Source organism: Nymphalis io, chromosome 18, assembly GCF_905147045.1.
Source record: "Nymphalis io chromosome 18, ilAglIoxx1.1, whole genome shotgun sequence".
NCBI classification, from domain to species: domain Eukaryota; kingdom Metazoa; phylum Arthropoda; class Insecta; order Lepidoptera; family Nymphalidae; genus Nymphalis; species Nymphalis io.
The window spans coordinates 7,351,288-7,366,576 of record NC_065905.1 but is presented as its reverse complement, the minus strand read 5'-3'; the positions used below and the strand labels follow the sequence as shown (position 1 = coordinate 7,366,576).

Below are 15,289 nucleotides of genomic sequence, written 5' to 3'. Positions count from 1 at the left end.
ATATTAAGGTACCTCCTACAAATGTTGGGTAATATAATTATGAAACACTTGTCATTAAATTTTCGATTTGATTATATGGTTTTTAGACCACAAAAGTAATAGCAGCAAAACATAAATTCTTACTGTAAGATAAGTTTTAAGCTAGGTAGCTTAATGGCATATTTGATAGCAGCTATTTAATTAAAAGCCATAATTTCTGTACAAATTATTTTAATTTCTTTTAAAATTATAGGCAAATATTTAATATGATAACAATTATACATTTAATTAAACTATATAAGATGTTTTCTAGCTATCCTTTTTAATTTAAAATTTTGCAAATATCTCAGTTCACCATTCCAGTTTTTTAACAATTCCATTTGCTGTGCATTCATCAAGTCCGGCATCTCCAAACCACAAGTTTCAAACTCGTCAATGTCTCTTTTCTTCGTTATATTTATAATATCTTCACGGCTCGCATGTTGTCGGCTTTTCCTTTGACCGATTGAGTTTTTCAACGCTATCTGTTCCAGTTCCTCGTCAAAACGCGCCAAATAGGTTTCAATCAATTTCAATGTCTGTTCCTTGTCTAAAATTACACAACCTTCAGGTATTCTCTCCTTGAACCACAAAATTTTTTCGCCGATTAAATTCTGTTTAACATGAGTGCCAATTTTGTTATTATTTTTTTTCTCATTTTTTAACATCTTTTTGGCTAGCGATATTGTTTTCCTACTGTTAGGATGCTTCAGTTTTTCTAAATTTTTTATTTTAGGCATCTTCAAAATTATAATCGTACCAATATTCTTTTGAAAACACGTGTGCGACTGTACTCGTTGACACTGTTTTTTAATTGACAAATATTATCAAATGTCAAATTTACATGACGGTTGACAATAACACTCGACATTGCCTTCTTCTACACAAACATTTATTTTAAAAAAAGTAACTATCTACTGAGTTTCTTGCTGGCTTGTCTCCGTAGAATCCACATTCCGAAACAGTGGTAACGCTTGACGATTTATAAGTATTTGAATTAAAATATTTTGATTTGACTTATAGCGAGGGGATTCGCCATCGCGCTTTACATGAGATGAATAAAATTAAAATATCTATCTACTTATTTTCCTGCTTTAAATTTAAATTTAATAATATAATATTACTACATTTTTTGTACTTTTATCGACTATCGACAAGGAACGTAGGCTTACTTTTAACAAAATCGTAGAATCCAAACAAATGTCACTTGTCAGATATGACATTCAAAATAACCAACAAAAACAAGCATCTTGTTTTTATTTGTAATTTTAATTTTTTTAAACAATAGAACAATGATCAGCCGACCAAAACCAGGTGAAGCTGAAGAAGATATATTACGTATGCAGGAAGAGTTTCTTAAAGATAAAAATACTCAACCCTCAGCGCAAGTTGTGAATTTAAGAAAAACAGAACAACAGGCCACTAAACGGCCCAGTCATAATACATCTTCGCGGAAACCATCAAAATATGCTCAATCTAAGGGACTTTCGTATGCTGAAAAACGTCCACGTACCGACACGAGCAGTGGATCTATTGTAGGAGAAATTTTAGAAAAAAATGTTTCAGAATCTGAATCAATACGCCCAGAACAAGATGATGATCAAGTCTACTATCCGAAAATAATACCGTCTGTTCTTGGTAATATAGTAGAGAAGAATTGTGATGATTTCGTTAACTTTGATTTTAAGCCAATGCCACCTACAGGGTTCCCTGTAGTTACAAAACGCGATCCGAATTTACACTCTGGTGAAAAATCTTTAACTATAGTACAAACATTAAGTATGAATATGCTAGAGAATATGGATATAGATCCATCATGTTCCACATTGAATACAAAAATTTCAAAACCAATAAATATTCCATTAAAGAGTTACATCATCTCAAGTAATGAAGCAGATGTTATTCACAGTGAAAATATTAAACTTTTAACACAAATGTCAGAAAATGAGATTTTAAAAGAACAGCAAAAGTTACTTTCTAGTTTAGACTCTAATTTAGTAAACTTTATCAAAAGCAAGCGTAGACATACTAAAGAAAATGAAACAGCTGTTATGGAAATTAAAAATGAAGAGAAACTGCATATTGAACCTTCATTTGAAAGAGATTCGCTCTGGGAAAATGATGTTCTGTCACACCCTCAAGTTAACAAATGGGTTAATTTCGAAAATTTAGAGAAAGACAAATTAGAATGGATGAAAGGAATAGAAGAGAACAAAAAAGGTGACCCTGATCATCCGTATGAAGCAAGATTTGACTTTACAGGCTATCTTCTCCCATACTCTATAGAATACACTGACAAAACTAAAACTCTCTTTCATCATGGCGAAGAACCCCATAGACCAGGGTATACGCTTATGGAACTCTTTGAACTATCCAGATCCACAATAATTCAGCAGAGAGTCACAGCTTTAAACACAATAGCAGGTATTCTCGAGTACCATAGTACAGGAATATACAAGGACATCATAGATATACCATTAAGCAAAATATTTTTTATAATAAGAATTGCAATGGATGAAAACAAATTGATTCTTCTAGAACCTGCACTTAAAGCTATGAGGAACTTATTATTCAATCGAATAGATGAAGCCTGTCTTGATGCTTTGATAGGGTTTGAGGAGGGTAATTTTCAACCATGTCTTGAAAATGACAAATCAGAAATTGACGAAATGGAATCAACAGTATCTGAGTTAAAAGATTTTCACTTAGCTGAAATAGATCTTATATCTGCAGTTCTACGAACTGACATTATACAAAGGCTATTTTATATTATAGAAAATGTCAGACCAAGTTTCAATTGTGTGCAGTATTCACTACAGATTTTAATTAGACTAGCCAGGGACTCCGTAGAAACAGCAAGTAAAATTGTTGAAACTGACCACCTAATGAAGAGCATAGTAACAAATTTTGTACCTATCACCAGCATTAATTTCACATTTGATCCTAACATCATATACAATGGTAAACCTATTTTAGCTGCTCTAAAGTTAATGAGAATTCTTTCATTGCAATCTAGAGAAATTGGAGAAATTCTTATTTCAAAATATGATCTCCTAAAGTCAATTTCAGAATATATAAATTCTGGGGTGGATGGGACTTATGGTTTGAGATTACAGATTGAAGCCTACAACATAGTATCAAATTTACTTAATTATGGATTGGGTGTTGAAAACATGCAATCCTTATGTCCACTCATAGTAAATACATTATACAAGCATGTTCAAGGAACAGATGTTTTCTTTAATTGCTCTGTTTTATCAGCAACTCATGCTGCTATTGTGTTACAGTATGTAAATATGATCTTAAAGAGTAATATGTTGAATGATGATAATTATAAACATCAAATATATCTTCTACTTAAGGATGGAGTACAGAAATGGTTGATGCAAGCTGCTCATTTTGATAATTATACTTGTGGTCATTTAAGATTGCTCTGCTCAGCTTTGGATTGCTGTAAGACAATAAAAATCAATGAAAAAGTTACCCTCAAATTCTTGAATGAGGCTTTGAAGATTTTGTCTGAATCAAAAGGATTTGAAATTATTATAGATAATTTATTATCCAGCTCAAACCTTTTATCGGATATCACAGAAAAAGATTTAAATATTTCCAAAAATCTTGTAAGCCTTGGAGGCTCCGTGATTGATTCCACTCAAAAAGTGCTGCCAATTTTGAGTATTGCATCACCAATACCACTTTTGGTGTCACTATTTCAACTTTTGAATGTTGTTAATGATGAAAATATTGGTAAATTGTACATAAAAAAAGTTTTGAATTATTTGGATAAGTTTTCAAAGAAATCTCCAAATATGAAAAGCAACTGGTTCACCAGAATGGAAATAGAATTTATGTTTAACATTATTAAATTAGCAATACAGAGCAATGTTTCTGAATCTTGCAAAGATCTCATTTACTCTGTGGCTAGTAAACTTTGTTATATACTAAGAGTTGATAAAAAAATTGAACTAGAATATTTGTTTCATCACATTATATTTAATAAGCAATGGTTTACAACTGAGAGATTATTGAATCTTGTGTCATTTTCGGAAGTTGATGGTTTAAGTAGAGCTCTTACTACTGTAGAAGATATTAAAATTTGTTACAATAAAGTTGTGAGCACAATGCAATTAAGCACAGGAGGGAACATTGTTTTGAAACAGTGGCAAGAGCCAGTATTACCTAGAGACTGGATTTATTTACCTATACTGTCTCTATATAGTAAAAGTCAAGAAATAAGGACAATTCCTGAAGTAGTTGGTGATCATGCAAACAAATTAAAGCAACAACAAGAACTGGAAAAGGAACTTATCATAAGATGCTGCTTAGAATGGATTTTGTTCAATGAAATTTGTTTCCCTGATTTGTTGGATGATATAGAAGTCACGGATCGATTTTGCAGAATAATGTGTGTATATCTCAGTGATAACTCATTATTTTTAGATGAAAAAATTAATGTTCTTTTGAAGAAATGTGTACAAATACTTTTTAAGAAAAGCAACAAGTTTAATTTTGACAAACAGTTTATAGGCCTTAACAATTTTCAAGACCTCTATACTCAATTCTTAGAACAATTTCAGTCAGTGAGTTATGGAGATTCTATATTTGCTGCTTGTGTTTTGGTTCCGCTTGCTCAGAGGCATAATGTTAAATGGCGAAAACTTTTATGGTCAGAATATGCAGGATGCTTAAGAGCTCTAGATTGCCCAGAAAGTGATTTGTGCTACCAACTAAATGACTACCTGTATCCAGAAGAAACAGATGAATCACTTATAAAATCTTATTTCAGAGCACTATCCAGTAATTTATTAAGGCCTGGGACAATTGCTTATAGAATAGCCCAACATCATTATGACAATTTTAAGAAAACACAAAGTAGTGTAAGTGGTTAAATAAATAAATATTGTAATAAATTGTTTCCTTTTATTTATTAACCAGATCATCACCCTATATGCATACACAATAATAGAAAATATACACAACTCAATATAGTTTATTCTGAACTGTACTGTACATATGAAATAAATATTAATAAAAAAAAAGGTAAAATAGAAATGACTTAACGAACGACAATAAACCAGAACACAACAATACTAAGTATTGTAGTTTGGCAATAGAATATGTGATAAGTGGTTAGTATGAACCAAGATAGGCTTTTGCATAAAGCCTTACTTACCAAGTAAATCATTGATGTATACTTAGTACTTAGGATTGTATACTTAGTTGTAGTAATATTTAATTACTTCCAATAGAAAGCGAATACATATTCTTGCATTGTAACTCTATTAATCTTATTTTTACATCTGTAAATTTAATTTTTATTCACACTATAGTTTTTACCCTATTTAAAGTCTTTGTTCCGTGTTTAATAAATTCAATTTTTAGATATAATTATTTCCTTTTTTATGAATAATTAAAAGAATATAACATAATATTAAAATTGATTCATAAAACATCCAAACACAAATTGAGGTATTTATTATTTTAGTAAGTGGTCTTTTTTAAGTAAATACAGAGAAACATAAAAGTAGAGATATTTATAGGCAATTTTTAGGAGGTTAGTAAACATGAGTAACAATAATATAACAATTTACTAATCTAATATAAAAATGAACGCATTTAATACTTTTGGCGGGAAAGTGATAAGAAGCAAAATTATGACAGTTTAAACTGTGAAAGCGAAGTTTGACAATTTTCTATTGTGTTTTGTGCAGGTGTTCTCTTACATTATATATATGAAATTATGATTTCATAGTATTATCTTATGGTTAAACGCCAAGACTACTTAAAATGTTTATAGAAGACATTAGAAATGATTTTTATAACGTTCTTTTGGAAAACGTAATTATAAAAACTTTTTAAACAATGAGTCAATTCTGGATGGGTTAATGTGTTTATAAAAAAAAAATTAATTTCAGAGAGTGCTTCTACTAGTTCATTACGATGTTGACGCAGTTTGCGCCTGTAAGATATTGCAAGATTTGTTCAAGTGCGATAATATTTCATATACATTAGTCCCCGTGGGGGGTATATCGGATCTTAAGACTGCTTATGATGAAAATAATGAGGAAATTAAATATGTGGTGCTGGTGAACTGTGGCGGGACCATAGACCTGGTAGATATACTGCAGCCCGAAGAAGATGTGGTTTTCTTTGTGCTTGACTCTCATAAACCAACAGATATTTGCAATGTTTATAGTGATGGACAGGTAAACCATTTATTTAAATTTTTTGCAGTTATTTAAAATACAATATTTGTATTTTTGAAATAAATTAAGTAATGTATGAATTTCATTTCAGGTGAGGCTCATCTACAAGGATGATGAAGAAAACATTCCAAACTTTGATGATATATTTAGAGATGATGAAGAGGATGAAGTAAGTAACAAAGCACATTTTTAAAACAATTATTAAATACTCGAGCAGATACTACTTATAAGACAGCAACCTAATTGTTAAATTAGGTAAAAAAATTATACTATAAAAGCATAATAGCATATGTGTGTTAACATTATATTTGTCCGTTAGGTTGAAAATGAATCAGAAGGACGAGAGGGTATAGAGGCTGTGGTAGAGCGGCGGCGCGCTCGGAAGGCTTGGGAAGAGAAGCGACACACACTCATGTTTAACTACACACAATTCTCTTATTATGGCAAACCTGTAAGTACTGCAGCATTATTATTTTAATTAGGTAAAAAAATATTATCTTTCATAATTATGATAAGAATGTGTATATTATATAATTATAATATACTTATAAATATATAAATAATTATTATTATTAGAATAAAATGTGTATATCATATATTATATAATTTGACAGGCCGATTGGCGTGGACGGTAGATCCTTGCCTATCACACCAAAGGTTGTGGGTTTGATTCCCACCCAGGACAGACATTGCTGTGCATAAACATGTCTGTTTGTCCTGAGTCTAGGTGTAAATATCTATATAAGTATGTATTTACAAAAGAAAAGTAGTATATGTAGTAGTAGTCTGGTTTCCATACTACAAGCTCTGCTTAGTTTGGGATCATATGGCCGTGTGTGAATAATGTCATAGGATAATATTATTATATACATATATATTACGCCAAAAACATAATATATATGTATAAATACAAATGTTATATTTTCTTAAGAGTGTTATTGATACTTTATGATATTTATTATAAAAATTAAATGGAGATTTTGTAATCATTTGACTATTGGTTAGTTCAAAATTTGCAGACTTAACCTAGACTGAAATACAGACTATAAGTGAAGCAGAGCATGCCTGAGAGACCTAACTTATTATGTGCTGTGAAAGACAACCACATTATTTTTTAAATATATATAATTTTATGCATTTAGTAAAGCACTTAACACTACATCCATAAAATAATTTATTTTATAATATTACAGAGCGCATGCGTAGCTCTGGAGATAGCTGCGCGTGCTTCACGCTGCACGGCGGCGACACTGTGGAGCGCAGCCGTGGCTGCGGCGGCGCACGAGGCGCTTCACTACCGCTCGCCCGCGCGCTGCTTGTTGGACGCGGAGCCGCTGCATCGGTATGTGGCGGCGGCCCAGAGACACGTAGCCGATGACGACGCGCATCGTGTAAGTGCCTTTCTAAGTTGTACTTAGAAATTATAAGAATACTATATTCTTTTACCTGGTGGTAGGGCTTCGTGCAGACCCGTCTGAATGAGTACCACCCATTCATCTGATATTCTGCTCTTAAGCAGCAATTCTTAGTATTGTTGCGTTCTGGTTTGAAAGGTGAGTGAGCCAGTGTAACTTCGGATACAAGGGACATAACATCTCAGTAATGCGAAGGAATGGTTATTATTATTATTTCTTACATCGCCAATGTCTATGTGAAGGTGGTGACCACTTACCATCAGGTGTCCCAGTTGCTTATCCATCATTCAAAAAAAAACATAATAAAGAGTCTTATAAGTATGCAAGTGATAAGAATGTCGGTGCCATGAAATTTTTCATGTTGTTTGTTTGTTATGTTTCAGGTGGCGCGTGTCATAGTGGAGAAGGACGCGTGGTTGCCGCTATACCGCTGGTGGTCGTTGGAAGGCGCCCTTAGTCATGCGGGCGCGCTGGCGCCGCACCTGCGCCTGCACGCGCGCTCGGGAGCGGTTCGTCTCCGCCAGCTACTGGCCGACATGGGGTTAGTGTGTTCATGAAGTTACGGAGGAAGGTTTTAGGCTGCCTATGTCCTTTTTTGTTTCTGATGATTGGTTCAGTATTAGTAAGGATGATCTAATACAAAAATGTCATAACTTGGTGGAATAAATTTAGTCTAATTTTTTTTTGGTAAATAATCATTGCAGATTTCCTTTGCAACAAGCTCGTCAAGCATATCGCTCTATGGACGTAGAGCTACGGAGATCTCTTCTCACAGCGCTCGAGACGGCGGCTCCCAAACACAAGCTGCCTGTGCCGACGCGCGCCACGTTCCTGTTGCAGCGCCCGCACTCGCCGCCCGTGGCCGCGCTAGACACGGTTTACGCGATCATGGCGCTGATTGAACACGTTTGTATACCTTTATAGAACTCTCGCAATTATTTTTAAATAGTAATCGCCCAGCTTCGATTACATTACAATCCACATCAGTTTTTTTTTCATTACTTTATATTTATATTTTAAAAGTACACTACTATGCTGCATGAGTAAGATATATGCTATCAGTAAGATAGTAAATTTGTCAAATAATATTTTGGTTTTTCTAGGAAACTATTCCCAGTGCAGAAGGCTTTCAATATGCTCTTGCAGCCCTCCAAGTGACTGGAGAAAATGAAGCTCTTAAGCAAGGGACAGCAGCTGCTAGGCGAGCATTAGAAGCTGTAGCGAGACTAGCTAACAGTATTCTGTCGTCAAGAGGGCTGATGTTGGCTGGACCTTTCAACTATTTTATTGTTCAAGAGGTATGTATAATAACACTAATTATTCGTGTATTTTCTTCTTAATTATTTAAGATTTGTTTAATTTTCCTTCTGGTTCCTCTGGTTTACAAGTATCTTCTTTAAGTAAAACGAAAACGACGATAATCCTTCAAACCTGCCATTCTAACATTGTCTAAAATAGTGGACACCAAAAAGGAAAATTACCAAAAATATATGGACCTTGGTCCAAATGTCTACCGCTAACGAAACCTATGTAATAAAGTATTGTACTAAATACCGAGTCATTATAACCAGACCGCAACAAAAAATATGCAGTAAGTAAAAAATAATAACTGAATGAAAAGTCATGTCTTTTTATCTGCTTATGCGAAAAATATCGTTACTATAATTCTATCCATTGCACACTTTGTACTAAACTAAACGCATGTAATATCATTCCGCTTGGCGTCCCGTATTAAAATTTTCGCTGAAATAGATTTTGATTATAAGGAGTAGCTACCTGTGCATAATTAAAACTATTGTTATTTTCATATAGTCATAACTTTTTACTGACACCTTATTTTTTCAACATTCAACATAGGTCTCGTTAGTGTTGAATATTTGGACCACATTTGGTCATTCTCCTTTATGTGAACTTTAACTTTTTATAGACTCAACCAATTTCGATGAAATAAACTTATGACTTTTTATTTAACTTTATATTATTTAACCTTGTAATTTTAGCCGTTTTAAAAACTACCCCAGAGACACAGACAGAAAAAGTAAACACACCAAAATGGCATCAGACTTATGCAGGTTTCTGAACGCTATTTCGCCGATATTTGCGTTCCACTCTACATTGATCCTCGTAAAGTAAAGTTGCGTCGCAGGGCAGCCCCGAGGCGGGGTCGCTGCGCGGGCCGCTGTGGCTGCGCGAGGCGGCGCGCTGGGTGTCGCGCGCGGCGCCGGGCGCTCCCCGCGCACTGCTCGCCTCCGCCCCGTACGCAGCCGCCAACTGCCTGCTGCTCGGCTTGCCGCCGCGCTTCGACCACGAGCCGCGCAAGTCAGTTACTTATTATGTACTAGCTGAACTCGTAGTTAGCGGGAAATTAAGAATATGATGATGCAAAATCTACCAATACATTATACAAACTTGTTATAATTTTGGATAGCCTCAGACGATTTTGATATAATGAAGACTAAACGGTACCTTAGATTACTCCATATAATAATTTAGTTATTTTCATGTGTATTTTTTTTTCCATTTTGAAGATAACCCGATCGAAACGACAAACAAACTGAAAATAAATGGTTGATTTGGTTTTGATACCTCTCAATTAGCCATATTAACTTAAAAAGAGACAGTTCTTTTGATATCATACACTTCAATTTTATTAATTTGTATAGGTATATAAAATAAATATTTCCCTATTCCAATCGAAGAAGGAAAATAATGTATAATGTAATCATTATGGGATAGCACTGCCCGCCAAGATACGGGCTTTTCTAGTTTAGGGTGTCTATTTCAATAAAGATTTATTATTATTCACTATTTGCGAACTCTAATATTTATGTTTTTTTTACAGTTTATTTGGTGCGGCGTTCGAACAAGCTGCCACTAAGAGTGGAGCGTCAGTGTCGTTAGACCACGTGGACTCATCCATCATCACGTTGCCCATAACTCAGCGAGCACAATTTCTCGACGCCCTCACGGCACTACTTGCATGACAATTGACAAACTTATGTCCGCTACATAAATTAAAATTAAACTATATAATGCCACACTGAAACATAAAAATTTGTTACTTAATATTAAGTTGTGGTTTTCAATTAAATACCGCCTATATAGCATTGTATACAGATGCTTATCTTACACCATTCTACTTTAAACAATACAAATCCCTTAGACCTAATTAATGTATTCAATTATGATATTCTATATAAAGTAGCTGTGTATAATTTTAGTACTTGCAACTTTTTTAAAGATTTATTTTTGGAGTTGGATAAGAAATAGTCCAAGAGTTTCACCATAATGATTATATCCTACAATAAATCACTCATTCATATACAGGCAATGCAAATTATTGTCTCTCAAAAATAAATATGGATAATATTAGTCAATTTTTAATTTGAATTTGTTTATTATAAGAATTAAAAATTGTTAAATGACAATTCACAATGCCAAGGTTATATTTTTATTGTTATTGATTAATGAAATTTAATGTCTATAGTAGAAATTTTAAGTTTTTTTTAGTTAAGTTATGTAATCATAATTGTAATTTAGTTTAATTATTAATTGAATTGACTTCAAGATTAAGCATACATCATTATTTATTTTAATTGATTAGAATTATGAAATAAAATATTGTAATTTTTTATTATTTTATTTACAAACATACTTAAAACAAATACTACAATTGTCATACAAATTACTAAAAAAATATAAATATATTAGTTTATTTATTATTTTGTTCTCTAATTAAACTATCTTAATAAGATAACAAAATTTTTTAATGCTAAACATTATTATGACTTAAGAAATGTTACTAAATTATCCCATAAAAATAATAAAAAAGAAAGGTATGCACATTTAAATTGCTATATAAAGCTAGATACAGTATATTTAATTATAATTTATATTTAAAATTTATTTCTTATAAAACGTGTTATGAGGTCTAAGGCCCATTTAGGTTGATCATGAGGTACCATATGACCAGCATTTCTCACCAATACTTCTGTAAGGTTACCAGCTTGTTTCATATATCCTGCTATTTCATCACCAACTTTCCAAATTGTTCTAGATGCTCTTCTATATTCATCCGAAGATGAAAAAGTTAATTTACGTAAGAAATTTTCAGTTAATGGATATGCTACAATTATATCTAGCTGGCCATTGTAAAATAATACTCGGTAATGGGAAAGTAGTTCTGAAACTAAGGGTGCAACAGATTTTAATATGTCACTAGCTAAATGGATTTGCACCTTTTCTCCAGAGTGGAATGGCAGACCACCGACATGAGCATTTCGTCTTATTTCATCATTATTCAACAGATTAATATATATTGCCATATCTGATAAATTTGTTGGAATAAGGAAGTTGTAGTAATTGTTAAAGCCAGTATAATTTTTGAAATAAGAAAAATTTGAAAGATCTCCATCCATTAACGTGTCTAAGAGAATTCCGGCATCTACCCAGTTTTCTTTTTGTATGTTCTTTACAATTTCAGCCTGCATTTTATTGAAAAAATTTCTCTGCCCATTGTCTATTAAACCATGCTGATAAAGATAGTTGCCATAATCCATTTGATTTATGGGATCACAATATGCATTACCAAGAGCTAAACCTTTAAGATTTATTTTCGGTTCATTTTGTAAATTTCGGTTATGTATTTCCATGGCCAAAGATGGGATATATTTTCCTGCATAAGATTCACCAGTGATATAAAATTCATTATGGCGCAAACTTGGAAACAACTTGAAAAACTGCTGCATACAAGTATAAAGGCCTTTTGCGATACACTGCTCATCAGAACAATAACCATGTTTATCGGTAAAGCTAAACCCAGTGCCTACAGGATTATCAATAAAAATGAGATGGTTTTTTAGAGCCCAATGATACTTGCGTGCAGAGAATCCTTCTTTTTTAGCAACTATTGGACCATTTTCGGTAAATAATCCAAATAAAGAACTTCCACCGGGACCGCCTTGCAACCACAAAACAACTGGCGCGTTTTTATTCTTATTGAATGCCGGGAAGTACCAGAAATATAAATTAGAATTATATTTCTTGTCCACTGTAATAAATCCCGAATGGCTTAAAATGCCAATTTTTTCAGTGAATGGCACCCGGGATATATTTTGAGCCAATTCGATATCGCCTTTATCGATATACGGGGTTAAAATAAGCGGATCGCCATGATCTCCTTGTCCTTCTGTTTTTGCTTCTAACTTTACCCGCGGATAAACATAAGGAAAACTTAAAGAAAACACTAGTGAATAAATGTTAAAAATAAATAAAAATAATAAGGTTAAGTAAAAATGATTAAAAATGCTCATTTTGTATTGAACTCGTCCTATAGAAAAGTTTTGAACTTATTTTTCGCATGAAAATTTTGTTATGCATAAAAAATCTGACAGCTAGTGTTGCTGTTTATTTCTATTTGTATTAATATTGTTCATTATTTATTTTGTGTTCTGATTCCGAAAAAAAAACCTTTTTAGATTAAACTTTTTAACTTTACATTTTAGTGCCAAACTCATGCCAACAGTAAATACCAACTACCAAGTGTATTTGTTGGACTTGGACGTATTATTACTCAAGGTCAACAATAAACTGGTTGCCGAAAATTTTGGCATTAATTCGTGAGTACTAAGTCTTCTTGTATATTATTGGAAAGCATTTGTTTTTCATTTTCCCTAAATTTTTTTCCCAATTACAAACAGCATATGTTCTAAACTATTTCTTTTATTGTAAATTCATATCTTTAAGTAAGGACTAGTCTCATGATATTCTAAAATAAGAAAAGATTAAAATGAGCTAATTAGGTATATGTACTTTATGTAATTCATAATTTTTATAACAGATGATTAATTATCAATATATGTATCTGTATATTGTAGCTAATTGAAGTTGGCTTGACCTTTACTTGCGGGGTCGAAAGTAAAACGATAACAATGTACGCAGTGCCTATACGAACGCATTATAAAAATTACCGATAACGAATTTAAATACCCATTGCTTACATTATAGTTAACGCATTCCTAACTTACTTATAATAGCATTTCGATAGGAGATAATGTCGGTTTTACCACTATGGATTTTTTTAATATTTCAAATATTATCAGTCAACTGCTTTTTTCACCGGTACCCGGAAATAAATCTCGGAGAACGTGACGATGGCGATCCAGGAACTCCTCTCTTCCTCACACCGTATATCGAAAGCGGAAATATAACGGAAGGTAGGCGTCTAGCTCGAGTTCCATTTACTGAAAGTTTACGAATCAAAAGCTACTCCGGCTTTTTTACTGTTAACAAACAATATGACTCCAACCAATTCTTCTGGTATTTTCCGGCTATGATTAGCGACAAGAAAGATGCTCCTGTGATTGTATGGTTGCAAGGCGGACCTGGCGCCACTTCTCTTTACGGACTATTCACAGAAAACGGGCCTCTCAGAGTTCGTAACAAGAGATTTGAAAGACGCAAGTATAACTGGGCTTTAAGCCACCATGTTATATATATTGATAATCCAGTTGGTACAGGCTTCAGCTTTACCAAAGATCCAAAAGGATACTGCGTCAATCAAACACAAGTAGGCGAACAATTGTATTCTACTCTTATACAATTTTTCCAATTGTTCCCTGAATTGCAGACCAATAAATTCTTCATCACTGGAGAATCCTATGCTGGTAAATATGTACCTGCATTAGCTTATACAATTTACAAGAAAAACCCTACAGCAAAAATAAAAATCAATTTGAAGGCATTGGCTATCGGTAATGGTCTCAGTGATCCTGAACATCAATTAATTTACAGCAAATATTTGTATCAAATTGGTTTAATTGACTGGAATCAAGCCACTGTTTTTGCTGATGCTGAGAGTAAAGCTATTGATTTGATCAAACAAAAAGAGTGGGATAAAGCTTTTGAAGCATTTGATAGCTTATTGAATGGTGATTTAATAAATGGAAAGAGTACATTTTACAACATGACAGGCTTCGAATTTTATTTTAACTATTTGCACACAAAAGACTATAATAAATTTGAGGACTTTGGCCCCATGCTACAAAGCAGCTTTGTTAGAAAATCTATTCATGTTGGAAATTTGACTTTCAATGATGGGAAAGTTGTAGAACAGAACCTTAGACAGGATGTAATGAAGTCTGTAGCCCCATGGATAAGTGAGTTGTTAGATCATTACTACATTGTTGTTTACAGTGGTCAACTAGACATCATTGTTGCATATCCATTAACGCTAAATTACTTGAGGAACCTAAAGTTTACCGGGTCGGATGAATATAAATCTGCTAAGAGATATCAATGGTATGTTGATGGGGAGTTAGCAGGATATGTGAAGCAGGGTGGGAAGTTAGTAGAAATAATGGTAAGAAATGCTGGCCATATGGTTCCAGGAGATCAGCCAAAGTGGGCTCTTGATATGATCACAAGACTGACTCATGAAAAAACTTTCATTTAAGAATTAATTCTGAATGTTAATTAAGATATTTTAATGTTTTTTAATTGTGGGAACTTTTTTACTCAATTATTGTAAAAAAATAATTTAACTCATTACTATTAAAAGTTGAAATAAATAATAATTATTTTTTGCATTTCCTCTTTTTATCTCCATCATTATTAGATATATAAAAATTTATGTCTAATATTATCTAATTT

At 32.9% G+C, this 15,289-nt stretch overlaps 5 protein-coding genes across 5 annotated transcripts; 3 read left to right on the top strand and 2 right to left on the bottom strand.

Moving 5' to 3' along the window:
* Positions 1-187: 187 nt before the first annotated feature.
* Positions 188-845, bottom strand: LOC126775238 (translation machinery-associated protein 16 homolog). Its single transcript, XM_050497034.1, has one exon. It carries the CDS (start codon positions 756-758, stop codon positions 273-275), a length of 486 nt encoding a protein of 161 aa, XP_050352991.1. The 5' UTR covers positions 759-845; the 3' UTR covers positions 188-272.
* Positions 846-1,247: 402 nt separating this feature from the next.
* On the top strand, positions 1,248-4,910 carry LOC126775211 (RNA polymerase II-associated protein 1). The gene has a single exon (XM_050496995.1). The coding sequence runs from the start codon at positions 1,311-1,313 to the stop codon at positions 4,905-4,907; it is 3,597 nt and encodes a 1,198-aa protein (XP_050352952.1). The 5' UTR covers positions 1,248-1,310; the 3' UTR covers positions 4,908-4,910.
* An 803-nt stretch (positions 4,911-5,713) lies between these two features.
* Positions 5,714-10,996, top strand: LOC126775218 (cell division control protein 45 homolog). Its single transcript, XM_050497008.1, has 10 exons — positions 5,714-5,856; positions 5,934-6,224; positions 6,316-6,393; positions 6,544-6,675; positions 7,418-7,615; positions 8,023-8,180; positions 8,344-8,545; positions 8,743-8,937; positions 9,786-9,958; positions 10,482-10,996. The coding sequence occupies exons 1-10, from the start codon at positions 5,806-5,808 to the stop codon at positions 10,621-10,623; spliced, it is 1,620 nt and encodes a 539-aa protein (XP_050352965.1). The 5' UTR covers positions 5,714-5,805; the 3' UTR covers positions 10,624-10,996.
* A 414-nt stretch (positions 10,997-11,410) lies between these two features.
* LOC126775220 (venom serine carboxypeptidase-like) lies at positions 11,411-13,050 on the bottom strand. The gene has a single exon (XM_050497010.1). It carries the CDS (start codon positions 12,949-12,951, stop codon positions 11,536-11,538), a length of 1,416 nt encoding a protein of 471 aa, XP_050352967.1. The 5' UTR covers positions 12,952-13,050; the 3' UTR covers positions 11,411-11,535.
* Positions 13,051-13,518: 468 nt separating this feature from the next.
* On the top strand, positions 13,519-15,225 carry LOC126775221 (venom serine carboxypeptidase). The gene has a single exon (XM_050497011.1). It carries the CDS (start codon positions 13,692-13,694, stop codon positions 15,090-15,092), a length of 1,401 nt encoding a protein of 466 aa, XP_050352968.1. The 5' UTR covers positions 13,519-13,691; the 3' UTR covers positions 15,093-15,225.
* The last annotated feature ends 64 nt before the right edge of the window (positions 15,226-15,289 follow it).